Genomic DNA, 15,456 nt, shown 5'->3' with positions numbered 1-15,456 from the left:
TACGTCATCGCCCACAAGGATTAGGTCATGTTACGCAAGGGTCAAGTCATCACACACAAGGGTAAGTCATCGTAAACAACAATCAAATCACTGCACAGGACAGGTCGCTATCGTACTCAAAGGGTTTAAGTCAACGCACACCAGGACTGTCATCGTACTCAAAGGTTTAAGTCATCGTACATCGTCTATAGCACCCCCACTCCCCACTAGGGTGTAAGTGCTTGTGTCAAGGATACACCATCTATCTCAAAAGTTCAGATGAGTTTTATATTGGATAAGCTGTGTAAATTCCAAATCCCCCATTTTTTTTTTTTTTATCTTTTTGCTTCCCACAGCTGAACGTGTAAACTGTAAACAAACAGAACTAGGGAACGTTAAAAGTTTGCAAATATGACTCTCAGACACAGTAAAAGATATCCATTATATATATATATATATATATATATATATATATATATATATATATATATATATATATATATACTCTAGATATGATGATCACACTTGTCCTACTGAAGTGCGATTTCACCTTCATATATTTGCTCGTATATCCCCCGGCTACCTCACATGCCCTGGTTCAATCCATTCACAGCACGACGATCTCTGTGTATCGCACACATCCTTCCATCTCCAATCTGGCTTCCCCCTTCTCCTTGTTCCCTCCACGTCTGACACATATATCCTCATTGTTTACCTCTCCCAATAGTTCTTCCCATATCTCCAAACCCATCAGCACACCCTCTTCACCTCTCTCAACCATATTCTTAATACCACATCTATCTCTCATCTCATCATTACTTATTCGATCAACTCTCCTCACACCACATACTGTCCTCCAAACATTTCATTTCGAACACATCCACCCTCCTCCGCACATCCTCATCTGTTAGCCCATGTCTCGCATCCATACAACATCGTTGGAATTACTGTACTTTCAAATGAACCCATTTTCGCCCTCCGGATGGTTACCTCTCTTCCCACACATTCCTCAGTGCCCCCAGAACCATGAGCACTCACCCACCTTATGACTCACATCTATCTCCATGATTCCACGCGCTGCCATGTCCACTCCCAGGTATCTAAGACACCCCAGTTCCCTACAATTTTCTGTATTCAAACTCACACCATAACAAACCTGTTACATTGCAGTGTTCAGCCTAGTAACTTTTCCACTTTTTATATTCACGACCAACGTTCTCCTTTCACACACTCTCCCAAACTCGGACATCAACTTCTACAGTTTCTCTCTCGAATATGCCGCCAACGCCGTGTCATCAGCAAACAACAGCTGCCTCACTTCCCCGCCCCGCCTTCACCCACTACAGACAGCAACTTGGCCCCCTTTCTCCAGGAGCGTTGCATTAACCTCCCTCACCAACCCATCCATAAATATATTAAACCGCCATTGTGGCATCACACCAACACACATACACACACATACGCAGACAGACAGACAGACAGACACACACACACACACACACACACACACACACACACACACACACACACACATGCATATAAAACGGGTCATTTTATTCAATGTTTGTTTAAGTAATTAAATACTTTGGTCTTTATTTGCGATAAATATTATAGTTGAATTTCAAAAGTTGCCCATGTCCAGTTGATATACTGACCCATAATATATATCTTGCTTCTGTCTGGTCACTGTCTGGCTCGTGGCTGGTCACTGTCCGTGACCCAGTCTGGTCCGTGGCTGGTTACTGTCCGTGACCCAGTCTGGTCCGTGGCTGGTCACTGTCCGTGACCCAGTCTGGTCCGTGGCTGGACACTGTCCGTGATGCTGTCTGGTTCGAGGTCAAGAGAAGGAGAAGACCATGAGTATGTGGTGTTTGGGTGGCTGAAGTCCGTGACTCTATCTCTCTCTCTCTCTCTCTCTCTCTCTCTCTCTCTCTCTCTCTCTCTCTCTCTCTCTCTCTCTCTCCCCCTCCTCGGTACACAGCGTCACAATGGACCATAAACTGGCTGGCCTTTAATCAAGCCAATGTTGTTCTTGGGTAAATCACCAGAGACGACTGGTGCTGGTGCCTTGGCTGCTCATTCCACGTCTTGCAGGTCAGGTCGCACGTCAAAATGGCCGTCTGCATCCTTCACGTCATTCTTCAGGTCAATATAACCTTCTACACGTCACGGGTCGCGAGCACAGGCCATGTCGGGTTTCAACCCGCTTCGCGTGCAAGTGTGGGTAAACATGTGTGACAAAGGATCACGTCGTATCTACAGGACTCGTTAGGTCATAGGTTAACTCCTTTGAGGACGATGACTTAAAAAAAACCCCTTCAGTTCGACGACATAACCAAATTGGGAGACTTACGATGACTTATTGATTTTTCGACGATAACTCTTGATTGCCAACTTACAATAGAACCCTTGTGTCCAGTGATCTATCCTTTGTTATATACGACTTTTAGGTTTATAGGTTCGGTAATCTAAGTTATACACGACGGTTTATGTTTTATATGATGTCTAAGTTATATACGACGACTTATATCTTCTATATGACGACTTAGCCTCGTGTGCACGATGACTTAAACCCCTACGTTAAGATCACAACACATTCACACACGACTGCTAACTAACCTGTTGTGCAAGATGAACAGATGCAAGGTCCAACCTCATTCACGATGGCTTAATTCCCCGTACACGGAGTTGAACCCCTTCTGATCTTTTTCGGTATTAACTGCATTCACTAACACCTCGCTCAGCTTGCTCCCCGCATCCACAACTCTTGCTGAAGAACTGCATCCTCACGCCACCCCCCACTTCTCTTTTATACCTGCTCGTTATGTCCCCTAGTTTTGGACCTGAACATAATATCCTCTGTCCTGCGCGAAGTTTATATCACTTCCCTCTCCAGTTTCGTCATCATTTAGGAGCCAATGACTTAAGCTTCTAGGTAACGGCAGCATATATGTAACCCGCGAATGAGGTTTAACGCTGCCCTCTAAGTATAAGCCAGCCTATATATACGAGGCAAGACCTTCTTTTATCTGGAATTCAATTTCCTGAGTTACTGCAGTGTGGCTCTGCTCGTGGAGTCGGAGTCAATGCTGTGTGTGTGTGTGGTGGGGTGTAGGCGAGTGTAAGGAGTGTGTGTGGGGGAGAAAGAGAAAGCAGTAAGCTTAAATGGGTGTAGAGAAGTCAAGAAGAAATACAAGAAATGGATGGCACTATCCTGTGTAATTTCTTGTCCATGTTAGCTGCTCACAAGGCGTTGGGGGAACTGTAAATGGGTGTACCACACAGCCTGGGCAATGTCCTCTCTTTCCTACAGTGGGGCGTGAGTCTACTGATGGAGAGGTACTCGTTCATCCCCCCGTGCGCCAGGTTGGAACATAGACCGTCACACACTCAATATTGATATTCCGCCGCCAAGGGCAGGCAGGCAGGCAGGCAGGCGGGGCCAGACACCAACCCCTGGGCAGGCAGGATGATATATCGGATGCTCCTTCCCCTGGGTGCGCTTGTGAAGGGTAAGGAGCAAGACGAAGGCGCAGAAGGGTGTCCAGAGGGTGTCAAGTGGCCAAGTAAGTATTCCCTCGTCAATTCGGCAGGGTGAGGGGATGGACGTGCAGCTAAGAGCTGGAAAGTGTAGTGATGTACACCATGTGCTGGTGTGTTCACAGACCCGTAGCTTGATGTGGCTGAAAGATACAGGTCTGCAGACGTGTGCTGATATAAAGAGAGGCAGGTAGGACGTACAAGAGTTCAGTTTACTGTGTGTTCTTTATTGCTGTAAGTAGATTTACTGACGTGTACAGTAGTGGAGAGAGCTGCTGGCAGTATTTACAAATGTGCAATGAAGCGTAGGGAAAATCGGGGAACTGTAAGGTGATCAAAAGCAGCAAATGAATATTTTTCTTGTATAACAACCGGGGCATCTATGAATCCTTGTATGTTTGTGTGCGCGTGTGTGTGTATATATATATATATATATATATATATATATATATATATATATATATATATATATATATATATACACGCCTTACTTTCTACTAGGGAGTCCCTTCTGTCTTTATGAGGTTCCTGCAGCGCTCAGGAAGGTGGCCATGTCCAATGGACGGGACCAAAGCTCGTCATCAAGTGTTATGTTGTGTGTGCGTTTACGTGCAGAGAAGGCGGGGCAGTAGCATAGTTAGTGCTCAATTTCTTCTTACTAGTAGTTGCATCGTGCGCATGAAGGTTCTTGGGACATAGTGAAATAGTGGTGAAGAGATGGGTGATGTCCAAAGCGAAAGGAGGAGAGAGTGTGACTCGTGTTTGTCTTGGGAGTGTGGTTTCTGGTAGGTGTATGTCTAGTGGGCTGGAGTTTAAGAACGAGCTGGTATGTCGGTTGTTTAGTGATTGTCGAGTTATTTCAGTATGTATGCGTGTGGTCTGTGTAAACTTGTTGTGGGGGAGGTGACTGCGAGTTGAGGTTACTGAAGTGTGAGGCAGGGGTAAGGTTTCTACTGCTACCTGGGGGTTGGTGATTAGTTGTAGATCATCTTAGGTGGGAGGGGGTCGAGTGCTGTTACACAGAACAGAGTCCTAAGTCTGTTGAGGTGGAAGTGTATTTAAGGAGATTTGTCTCGTACAGTTCATGAATACTGTGGTCTTTTAAATGACAGAAAATACTTCCCTTTTATGCACTCACTTTGATTACAATAGAATTTAATGAAAAGTCTTTACAAAAGTCTTTACAAAAGTCTTTACAAATTCTTTTGGAGTTAGGACGTAAGCGTATAAAGCAACTCGCATTTCATTGCTGGAGTGCTATGCTGAGGCGCCGAAACAGAAAGCAGGGTGCTCTCTGGTCCTAACTTGATTCGATGTGCGGGGAAGCCAATGCCATTAAGGAAAGTGGAAACCACGCTTCCCTTCCCCTTAAGATCCCAGTGTCTCCGAAAGAAATGGAACGAAAAGGAACTGTAGTTCCATTCCCTCCTCCCCTCCCTCCCCCATATTTTGCACTCTTTTGCGTTCGTCAACACAAAAGAGAAAAATTGCTCCGAAGATGCACCTTAGCCATGAATATGGTATAAACATGTACACTACAGTTTAGAAACTGAACTACAGAACGAATGAATGTTGTTAGTAGAGCAGCAGCCCTGTGTGGGGGCTTGACTTACCGTGATCTGACGGTCCTTGTAGGTGAGGACCGTGTGTTTGGGCACGTTGTGTACGTGACACGGCCGGAACATTGACTGGAAGCGGCCGGAGTCTGAGGACAGAGCAGAGCAGAGCGTGAGAAGGGAGGTTGTTGTGGGGGGGGGGGTAAGGGTTAAGGGTTAGGTAGACACTTGGATTAAGTAGTGATATTTATGTACAGTCCGTAAATGGTTATACACATATTACGTGGGGGGGGATGTATGAATAATGAATTAGTTGCGAGTATATGCATGCGCTCAGTCCATCAAATCTATCTTCATTCATCTCTCTCTCTCTCTCTCTCTCTCTCTCTCTCTCTCTCTCTCTCTCTCTCTCTCTCTCTCTCTCTCTCTCTCTCTCATTAACGGATCTCCCTTGTTAAAAATATCCACTGCACCGTTCATAAAATGACACTGTAAAAATTTTGTCGGGAATATTGCTTCACATTCCAGAATGATAACCTGGTCTCCATCTTAAACCCAACCCCCCTCCCCTCCTTTTTCTTTTTTTTTTTTTGACAATTTAATTGCAAAATAATTTTCAAATTCTTATGACTTGGTTATCTAGGACTGATTCATGTATCTATCTTTTTCTCACTAACTTCAGCCTTCATTTGAAATACTGTACCACATGCATGAAACAGCGGTTCATACATATATATATTTTTCCTTAGAATTTTTTGTTTTCCCAATACTTCATCCATATTTGGTTGCATATTCTAAGCCTTCAACAACTGACGGTCTGTGTTTAGCATGAAAATACGTGTGCCACCTTTGCCAGCAAGAGAAAACCAATATTTACCTATAATTCCTTGTAGTGGCATCGGCTGCTGATGACTGCGAGTGTGTATGTAAACGCGCTATTGATTGGTTGGTAATCACTATTGGAAAATGCCAGCTCTCTTCAGAACACACTCGCACACACACATACACACACATAGAGCCAGTTTCATCTAGTCTAACTTACTAAAGAGGATTAGGTTACGATTGATTCTCTGTAACAATTAGAGAGTCACCAAAGCAGATTGTATTATGTTTGATTAGCCTGATCTAACTAAAGGTAAATTTGATTTCCCTTGCCATTTGGCACCGTCGCATTCTCTCGGGCACGGGTAGTCTGTGTCACAACCTCTACTGCCCGCTGATTGGTCCGTTTCGCCATCAGCATCCGCACTGCCGTAGCAACTGGCCCGGGATTCTGGCCCGGGATTATCATAATTATGATTGCCGTCCTCCCGTGATTGGTCTAGTCTATTGTGATACGACATTAACCAAGATGTGATTAGTGCTCACGGCGAGAGTCAGGCGGGAGCTGGAAAGGCTGCAGCTATGAAGTGTTGGGATGCATGTATTTACAAGTTGTGATTACTATCTGTGCGCTACTGGGAGAGTGTTTCACGCTCGTGTTGCCCCGTCTCTAAACCTTGTATTGCTGTACCGTGTCTGTTCTCTTTATATATATATATATATATTCGTACGAGTCCACGGGGAAAATGAAACACGAAAAGTTCCCAAGTGCACTTTCGTGTAATAATCACATCATCAGGGGAGACACAAGAGAGAAATATAACAGTCAGATGATATACATCGAAGAGACGAAGCTAGGACGCCATTTGATAAACATGTGATTGTCCAAAACATCCAATATATATATATATATATATATATATATATATATATATATATATATATATATATATATATATATATATATGTACGTGTATATATGTGTACGTGTAGGAAGAGAGGAAAGTGATTGGTTCTCAGTGAATGTAGGTTTGCGGCAGGGGTGTGTGATGTCTCCATGGTTGTTTAATTTGTTTATGGATGGGGTTGTTAGGGAGGTAAATGCAAGAGTTTTGGAAAGAGGGGCAAGTATGAAGTCTGTTGGGGATGAGAGAGCTTGGGAAGTGAGTCAGTTGTTGTTCGCTGATGATACAGCGCTGGTGGCGGATTCATGTGAGAAACTGCAGAAGCTGGTGACGGAGTTTGGTAAAGTGTGTGGAAGAAGAAAGTTAAGAGTAAATGTGAATAAGAGCAAGGTTATTAGGTACAGTAGGGTTGAGGGTCAAGTCAGTTGGGAGGTGAGTTTGAATGGAGAAAAACTGGAGGAAGTGAAGTGTTTTAGATATCTGGGAGTGGATCTGGCAGCGGATGGAGCCATGGAAGCGGAAGTGGATCATAGGGTGGGGGAGGGGGCGAAAATTTTGGGAGCCTTGAAAAATGTGTGGAAGTCGAGAACATTATCCCGGAAAGCAAAAATGGGTATGTTTGAAGGAATAGTGGTTCCAACAATGTTGTATGATTGCGAGGCGTGGGCTATGGATAGAGTTGTGCGCAGGAGGATGGATGTGCTGGAAATGAGATGTTTGAGGACAATGTGTGGTGTGAGGTGGTTTGATCGAGTAAGTAACGTAAGGGTAAGAGAGATGTGTGGAAATAAAAAGAGCGTGGTTGAGAGAGCAGAAGAGGGTGTTTTGAAGTGGTTTGGGCACATGGAGAGAATGAGTGAGGAAAGATTGACCAAGAGGATATATGTGTCGGAGGTGGAGGGAACGAGGAGAAGAGGGAGACCAAATTGGAGGTGGAAAGATGGAGTGAAAAGGATTTTGTGTGATCGGGGCCTGAACATGCAGGAGGGTGAAAGGAGGGCAAGGAATAGAGTGAATTGGAGCGATGTGGTATACAGGGGTTGACGTGCTGTCAGTGGATTGAATCAAGGCATGTGAAGCGTCCGGGGTAAACCATGGAAAGCTGTGTAGGTATGTATATTTGCGTGTGTGGACGTGTGTATGTACATGTGTATGGGGGGGGGTTGGGCCATTTCTTTCGTCTGTTTCCTTGCGCTACCTCGCAAACGCGGGAGACAGCGACGAGGTAAAAAAAAAAAAAAAAAAAAAAAAAAAAAAAAAAATATATATATATATATATATATATATATATATATATATATATATATATATATATATATATATATACGCACACATCAGCCTTGGGCAGGTGTGTGTGTGTGTGTGTGTGTGTGTGTGTGTGTTAAATTTACTTATCTTTTCATTTATTAACGAAGAGAACTCTGAAATATTAACTGCATACTGAATGTGTCCAGATTGGGTCTGTTTGTGTTCACAGTCGTGTAAATGTATGTATGCTCGTGTACATTTATCTATATTAGCCATTTTGCACAGAACAGGATACAGTACACTGGAAAGACACCGTAAATGAAACCGATATGGACGTAGCCTGGAAAAGTTCTGTAAGGCATTGAAATGGAGCAAGGGAGAAACACACGCGTGTGTTGATGTGTAACTGATGCTAACTTTCTGGAAGTATGCCAGATTGGTGTGACGGTGAAGTGGAAAACTGTTTGTTGTTCAAGAAACTCAGAGTGCATGAAAAAAAAATTGTTATAATGAACGTCAATATCCACTATGAAGCCAAGAATTCTACAAGCAGCCAAAGAAAATTTAGGAATTCTGTCCCTATGTTAGAAGCAAGATAGTCACTACCTACATAGATGGTTCTTTGCTTATAAGATACAGTAACAAATCAGGACAGTAAAGCAATAGTAAATGTATGAAATAATTCTTTTCCGTATTTACAATTAGGACACAACTTCTGATCCAGGTCCAGTCCCATTGCTAGCGGATGGTAACATTTCCCAACAAAATGACATACACGTTCAAGATGTCAATTTGAAGTGGAATGAAAGTAAATAAAAATGGCAGGCCCTGATAAGTTTTATCCAAGAATAATGAGAGAAGCTCATATCAAGATAATTAAGCTACTGGTTATTCGTTTCAGTAAGTCACTTACTACAGGGAAAGTTCCAGAGGATTGGATGACATTGACATCAATATCATATTAGGAAAACATATCAAGTCCCTGTCGGTCCCTGCTGGGGAACTAATGTCCAAGTCAGTTTGAAGTTCGTAAGTAGCCATCTTATGGAACCCATGAGCGGAGACGAGAGCTTACAAATCGTGTCAAGACTCACTAAGTACTATACGTCGATCCACATCAAGGTATACTAAGCAATCTGTGATGTTTGGTAAGACTTTATGATTGAACAACGTATGACGAAAGTAAAGTAAATGACGTCAATTATCTAGATCTTCTGAAGACGTTGCAATAAAGTCCTACCCAGCAATGACTGCTCGCAAAAGTTTATGTCGCACGTTACAGATGGCGTTGTATCTACAGTTGGTCAAAAAAATGCAGTGACTGGCCGTAAACAGAGCGTCTTTAATGGCAGTTTAATCTTCAGAATGGCTGGACTTATCAAGAGATACGCTACAGTGATCGCTCATGGGGCGAATTCTCTCTTTCCGCTACATTAATAGTGTTGGGCTACGCTGCAAACTAGCAAAATTCGCAAACGATACTAAGCTGGGAAATGAAGCTAACGGGAAATTGAACATCAAAACAACAGCTGACAGACTGATAGATGAAGTTCACAAGAGGCAAATGATTTTTTTTTTTCTATCGATCAATTCAAAGTTTTATACATCGGCAGGAAGGAAAAAAAAAAAGGATATTAAAATAGATTTGAATTCTACTGAGTTGCGTAAAGTAAATGTGGAAAAGACTTAGCTATAATAACATCCTATGTCCCGAAGCCAAGTAAGCAGTACACAGACGCGATAAGGAAATAAAAAGTCGACGAAAATTTTCGGGTTTATAAGAAAAAAAAAAAAAAAAAACGATTCACAAGACTAGTACGCAGTCTGAGAAACGGCTACAGAGAACAGTAAAGATAAAAATATATCGCATTTTTATTTATTTTTTTCGCTCCACAGAAACATCTCACGTCTTACAAATTTGTGAAGTACGTGGTGCGTCCGGGACTCAGAATGTTATTAGAAGTCTCTGCGTGAAATATTGCTGGCACGATCAAAGAGACTCGTTTCTCAAAGGACGGAATATAATTGTGATGATGGCGACGGGTCATTCCTCACAATCAAGACTGCCACCTTCATCCTATACTCTACCCTCCTCACTCCCTCTGTGTGTGTGTGTGTGTGTGTGTGTGTGTGTGATCACCTCTTTGTACTTAAGGCCAAGGAGTTTTACACAGACTGGGGCCCAATTTCTTGAACTTTCTCTACTATCATACAACTTTCTACACTTTTTGGTCCAGTCTACAATCACAAATCCATCATTCAGTGTACTCCATTCATCCACTACTATCATACTTTAAAAGTTACTTCCTTGTATCACTTCTCACGAGTTTCCTCGTCGACACAATGGCCCTTATGTCTTCCATCTTTGCATCTTCTGAAGAACTGTTCAATGCTACGAATTCCTCTGCCTGAGTGATACTCTTTGACTGGAAATTTACTCGTGATGAATGTGTGTGGAAAAGTCATAGGCTATGTCCTGCCTCGTCCAAGATATTCTTCTCAAAAGTTTCTCTGTCCCTTTCTCAGCCGTACCATGCTCGCCTCTGTCTCTCTTATCCACTGTTAATGCTGTCTGGTTTTGAAGGGTCGTCTATGACAAAGGCATAACTCAACGCTGGGCTCCTTCGCATTTTGACATGCTTACCACATTACTCTTCTAGGATCACATACTGTACACTGCTAAAACCACATGTACGCTCCTAGAACCACATACTATACACCCCTGGGGGTCAAATACACTGCTAGAACCACATACTATACACTCCTAGTGGTCACATACTTTACACTTCTAGATTCACACACTTTACACTCCTACATTCACATGCTTTCACTTCTAAGATCACATACTTTACACTCCAAGCGCCACATAATTCACACTTCTAAGGTCACATACTTTACACTCCTAGGACCACATACTTTACACTCCTAGGACCACATACTTTACACTCCTAGGATCACATGCTTTACACTCTCAGGACGCATACACTTTACACTCCTAGGACCCACGTACTTTACACTCCTAGGACCATACACTTTATACTCCCAGGACCCATGTACAGATTACCATATCTAATGTTCCCTTTGATGCCCCAGAGTCTGGTTTCCCATGTGGAGGATTACTATAGCTCTCCTCTACACCAAAGTGAGGAGGAAGGGCGGCACCATCCTCTCACAGAACCTTCATAGGCCTCGAAGGGCGTGTGTCCTCGAAGGGCGCGCGCGCGTGTGTTTGTGTGTGTGTTTGTGTGTGTGTGTGTGTGTCGAAACAAGTCTCTGGGGCCTGGATGACAGAACTCACCGACTGATGTTTGGAGGATAATGTGTATTTGAGGATCATGCCAACAGTGTGAGAGGATTACACTAAAGTGGGCCGATTATATCGCAGTCGAAGGATTACATTACATGAAGGATTAGATTACAGTCGCAGGATTACTTTACAGAGGGAGGATAACGTACGAGATACTAGCATAATGGAAGAATTACGTATGCTAGGACATTAAAATACATTAGGAGGTTTACATTAGTGAAGTGTTACATTACCAAATGCCTTCACAAGCTAATAATTCAACATTATAGTCCTAATCTTACACACCCCAAAGTCTCTTCCACATCCTCTTGGTCGAACTTTCTCTTTCTCGTCCTCTGCGTCCCAGCTACCGCTATCAAACCCTGATTCGGACAGGAATTCCCAATGAAGCAGTTGTAACCTAGTTACGCTTGACGCCTCTAAAAATCAAGTCTCCTCTCCTAATTCTTCACCCAAAGTTCCTTATAGTCTTACCATCTCGTCGAATGACTGCATAATTCCAGCTCCTCTGAACAAGATTATAACGTCCATGGTATTAACGTATCATCTCATGTACTCTGGAAATCCCACGTTTCGTTAATAGCTCACTCAGCCTCCAAGAAATTCAATATTCCGTCCGGATTCCCAGGAAATTTCGTCTCCTGAACAGCTGCTTCTACATCTGGAGGAGGAGGAGGAGGGGGGAAGGTTTCTAGCTGTACGTATTTACTGGCCAGAGTCGAGTTATCAACTCTCATGCAACCCACATGCCCCGAAGTGTGATCCTGGCTCTCTCTCTCTCTCTCTCCTCTCTCTCTCTCTCTCTCTCTCTCTCTCTCTCTCTCCTTCTTCTACAGATAGTACTCTGGCGTACGCTGAAATGAACTGGCTGGGTCACGTTACATTTGGAGAGCCACTGCATCATGTGATGGCTCTGTGTGTGTGGTGTGTGGGCCCTTTGGCTTCTTCCTCCCCCACAAACACCACAGTGCTTTGAAACCTGGACGTTTTCACGTTTTCTATGACAGTTACGTCCTGGGTGTTACTACAAGGGAGGTTTGACCCTCTCCAAAATAAGTTATAGATCATTTTTTTTTTCATCTTACTTTTCGTCCATCTCTCTGTAGCCCCATCTCAAACCATCTGGTGAGCTGTTGTCTTTTACCATGCGTCCATCCTCGTCGTCTGTCTGTAAAACATTTACAGTTATTCTTCCCCATGACACACCAGTGGGTCAACGGGAGAAAGAAAGACCTTGCAGAAATATAATCTGTGGATGATTGTCTATCAATGTTTTCTCATTACGTGCCGATCCAATATCTGATCCGGTCTCCACAGAACAAAAAAAAAAAAAAGACAAAAAAAAACGTCTCTGATTAGCTGATACGTCAAGGATCATCTTGTGTGGAACGAGAGAGTAAATTGCACCAAAGCTTTGCAGAAATGATCGCTGGACGATGATGCTCAGTCAAGTTGTATCATTTCCTGGCGACCTGACATCCAATAAGACCGCCACAGCCAGTCATAACTAACGACTGAAAACGAAATTGCTCAATTCCTCTGACGGGTCATTAATAACCTGGCAAGCATTCAAATATGGGCTTCACCTGAACCTCTGGTTTATATATTCCATTTAAGACCTGGCCTCGAATAGGGCTTCTGTCCGTGACTGGAGTCTTCTAAATGAATGAGAGAGAGAGAGAGAGAGAGAGAGAGAGAGAGAGAGAGAGAGAGAGAGAGAGAGAGAGAGAGAGAGAGAGAGAGAGAGAGAGAGAGAGAGAGAGAGAGAGACGTTGACATTAAAAGTTTCCAAATACAAGATGTCAGTTTTCGTAGCCGTTCAAAACACATGACAACGCAGGATACAACAGCTAACCTCAGAGCATGTTTAATGTCCACTATGGTAGACTCTATAGCTATATAATCAGTCCGGCAGACGGTACCATGGTCCTGAAAATCATTTTCACACAAAGGTAGCGGAACGTGGGAGGGAAGAAGGAAGGTTAGCTTGGTTGATTAAGCCTTTCGCTCTATCAACTACCAGCGGTCATTAAGGCTGTCCAACATCAAGCTATTACGTCCACCAACCGGTATATATGAACTCCTTCAGGAGTTGTGGATACGTCCACCAACCGGTATATATGAACTCCTTCAGGAGTTGTGGATACGTCCACCAACCGGTATATATGAACTCCTTCAGGAGTTGTGGATACGTCCACCAACCGGTATATATAAAAAATATATATCTTCCACACCTCCTTCATGAGTTGTGGGTACTTCCATGACCACATACACCCTCACCATATACGTATGTGGCTCATGGGAGGGGCAGCTGTTTACTCGTCAGCCAGGAGGGAGGTGGGTATTCCATAACTGAAGCTTTCAATATTCCTTCCGTATGAATATTAATGCGAATATCGTAATCAGAGCAGAAAGCATTGATGGATATTGATGTAAGATTATTCCATAATCTGTGCTCTTTTATTTTTTTTTCATCCATACAAACACGCACACAACATGCAAAACAAAAATATAACGTCATAAAGCACTGATTGACAAGACTAAAATTCCACAAGCTTTGCAATACATTGGTATGTAGAACGTACAGAATTTAAGCCATATATTGGCAGAAAAAAAAAAAAAAAATAGAAAATCCGGGACTCGCGCCCCGGCATGAATGGTGGATGAAAAAAAAAAACAAAACAAAAAGCAAAAAAAAAAAACTAGAGGAATTTAATACACGTGCTGAAGCAATGGACTCGCCAACAAACCCTTACCCCCCCCTAAACCCACCCCTCTCTAACCCCCCCCCAGCCAACAACTTTTTCTGAACCTGAGCAATTCCTTTGAATCTGGTCACATCATAGTCAAAGTTGGGATGTTTGCACATAACTGGTTGATTGGGGAGAGGGGAGAGAGAGAGAGAGAGAGAGAGAGAGAGAGAGAGAGAGAGAGAGAGAGAGAGAGAGAGAGAGAGGGAGAGAGAGAGGGAGAGAGAGAGAGAGAGAGAGAGAGAGAGAGAGAGAGAGAGAGAGAGAGAGAGAGAGGGAGAGGGAGAGGGAGAGAGAGGGAGAGAGAGAGAGAGAGAGAGAGAGAGAGAGAGAGAGAGAGAGAGGGAGAGGGAGAGGGAGAGAGAGAGAGAGAGAGAGAGAGAGAGAGAGAGAGAGAGAGAGAGAGAGAGAGAGAGAGAGAGAGACGTGAGGAGGAGGAAGAGGAACAACAGGAGGAGGAGGAGGAGGAGAGAGAGAGAGAGAGAGAGAGAGAGAGAGAGAGAGAGAGAGAGAGAGAGAGAGAGAGAGAGAGAGAGAGAGAGAGAGAGAGAGATGTGAGGAGGAGGAAGAGGAACAACAGGAGGAGGAGGAGGAGGAGAGAGAGAGAGAGAGAGAGAGAGGGAGAGGGAGAGGGAGAGGGAGAGAGAGAGAGAGAGAGAGAGAGAGAGAGAGAGAGAGAGAGAGAGAGAGAGAGAGAGAGAGAGCGCCCCGTTGTTCTCACCAGACCACACCACCACTACCACACCACTACCATGGTTCTCGCCAGTGACCAGAGTCTGCCAAACTCTCGCCCTACATCCCATGGTCTGGTCTGGCTAATCCTTTCTCTAATACGCAGGTGACACAGATTACACACCACTGTAATCAGAGTGTTACCATGGTCGTTGAAAATGATTACCTGGAATCTATTTGCGCACATTTTTTTTTGAGGGTGGGGAAGGGGAAGTACTATATATTGCTCTGCCACACGCATTACGTTCTATACAACAATAAATACAAGCTCGTTTACATATATGTAAATTAGTACACATACAGACATGCACACGCACATAGATATGTAAGTACATATATACAGATACATATCAATCATACTTATGAATATTTATAATAACATGTAAATGGGATTCAATAGAAATAGTTATATTCATACTGGCATTATTACGATATATATATATATATATATATATATATATATATATATATATATATATATATTTTTTTTTTTTTTTTTTTTTTTTGCTTTGTCGCTGTCTCCCGCGTTTGCGAGGTAGCGCAAGGAAACAGACGAAAGAAATGGCCCAACCCACCCCCATACACATCCCTTGATTCAATCCACTGACAGCACGTCA

The 15,456-nt window shown here is 43.3% G+C and overlaps 1 protein-coding gene across 2 annotated transcripts in view; it reads right to left on the bottom strand.

The window, feature by feature from the left end:
- The window catches only part of hig (hikaru genki), a 171,430-nt gene that overhangs the window by 105,235 nt on the left and 50,739 nt on the right, over positions 1 to 15,456 (bottom strand). For both annotated transcript variants that reach the window (XM_071695544.1, XM_071695545.1), the window contains exon 2: positions 5,133 to 5,224. In XM_071695544.1, coding sequence (XP_071551645.1) covers positions 5,133 to 5,224 — 92 coding nt within the window. The remainder of the gene's footprint in view (positions 1 to 5,132; positions 5,225 to 15,456) is intronic.

This window comes from Panulirus ornatus, chromosome 58 (assembly GCF_036320965.1).
Source record: "Panulirus ornatus isolate Po-2019 chromosome 58, ASM3632096v1, whole genome shotgun sequence".
Taxonomy (NCBI): domain Eukaryota; kingdom Metazoa; phylum Arthropoda; class Malacostraca; order Decapoda; family Palinuridae; genus Panulirus; species Panulirus ornatus.
This window is presented reverse-complemented; position numbering and strand designations above follow the sequence as displayed.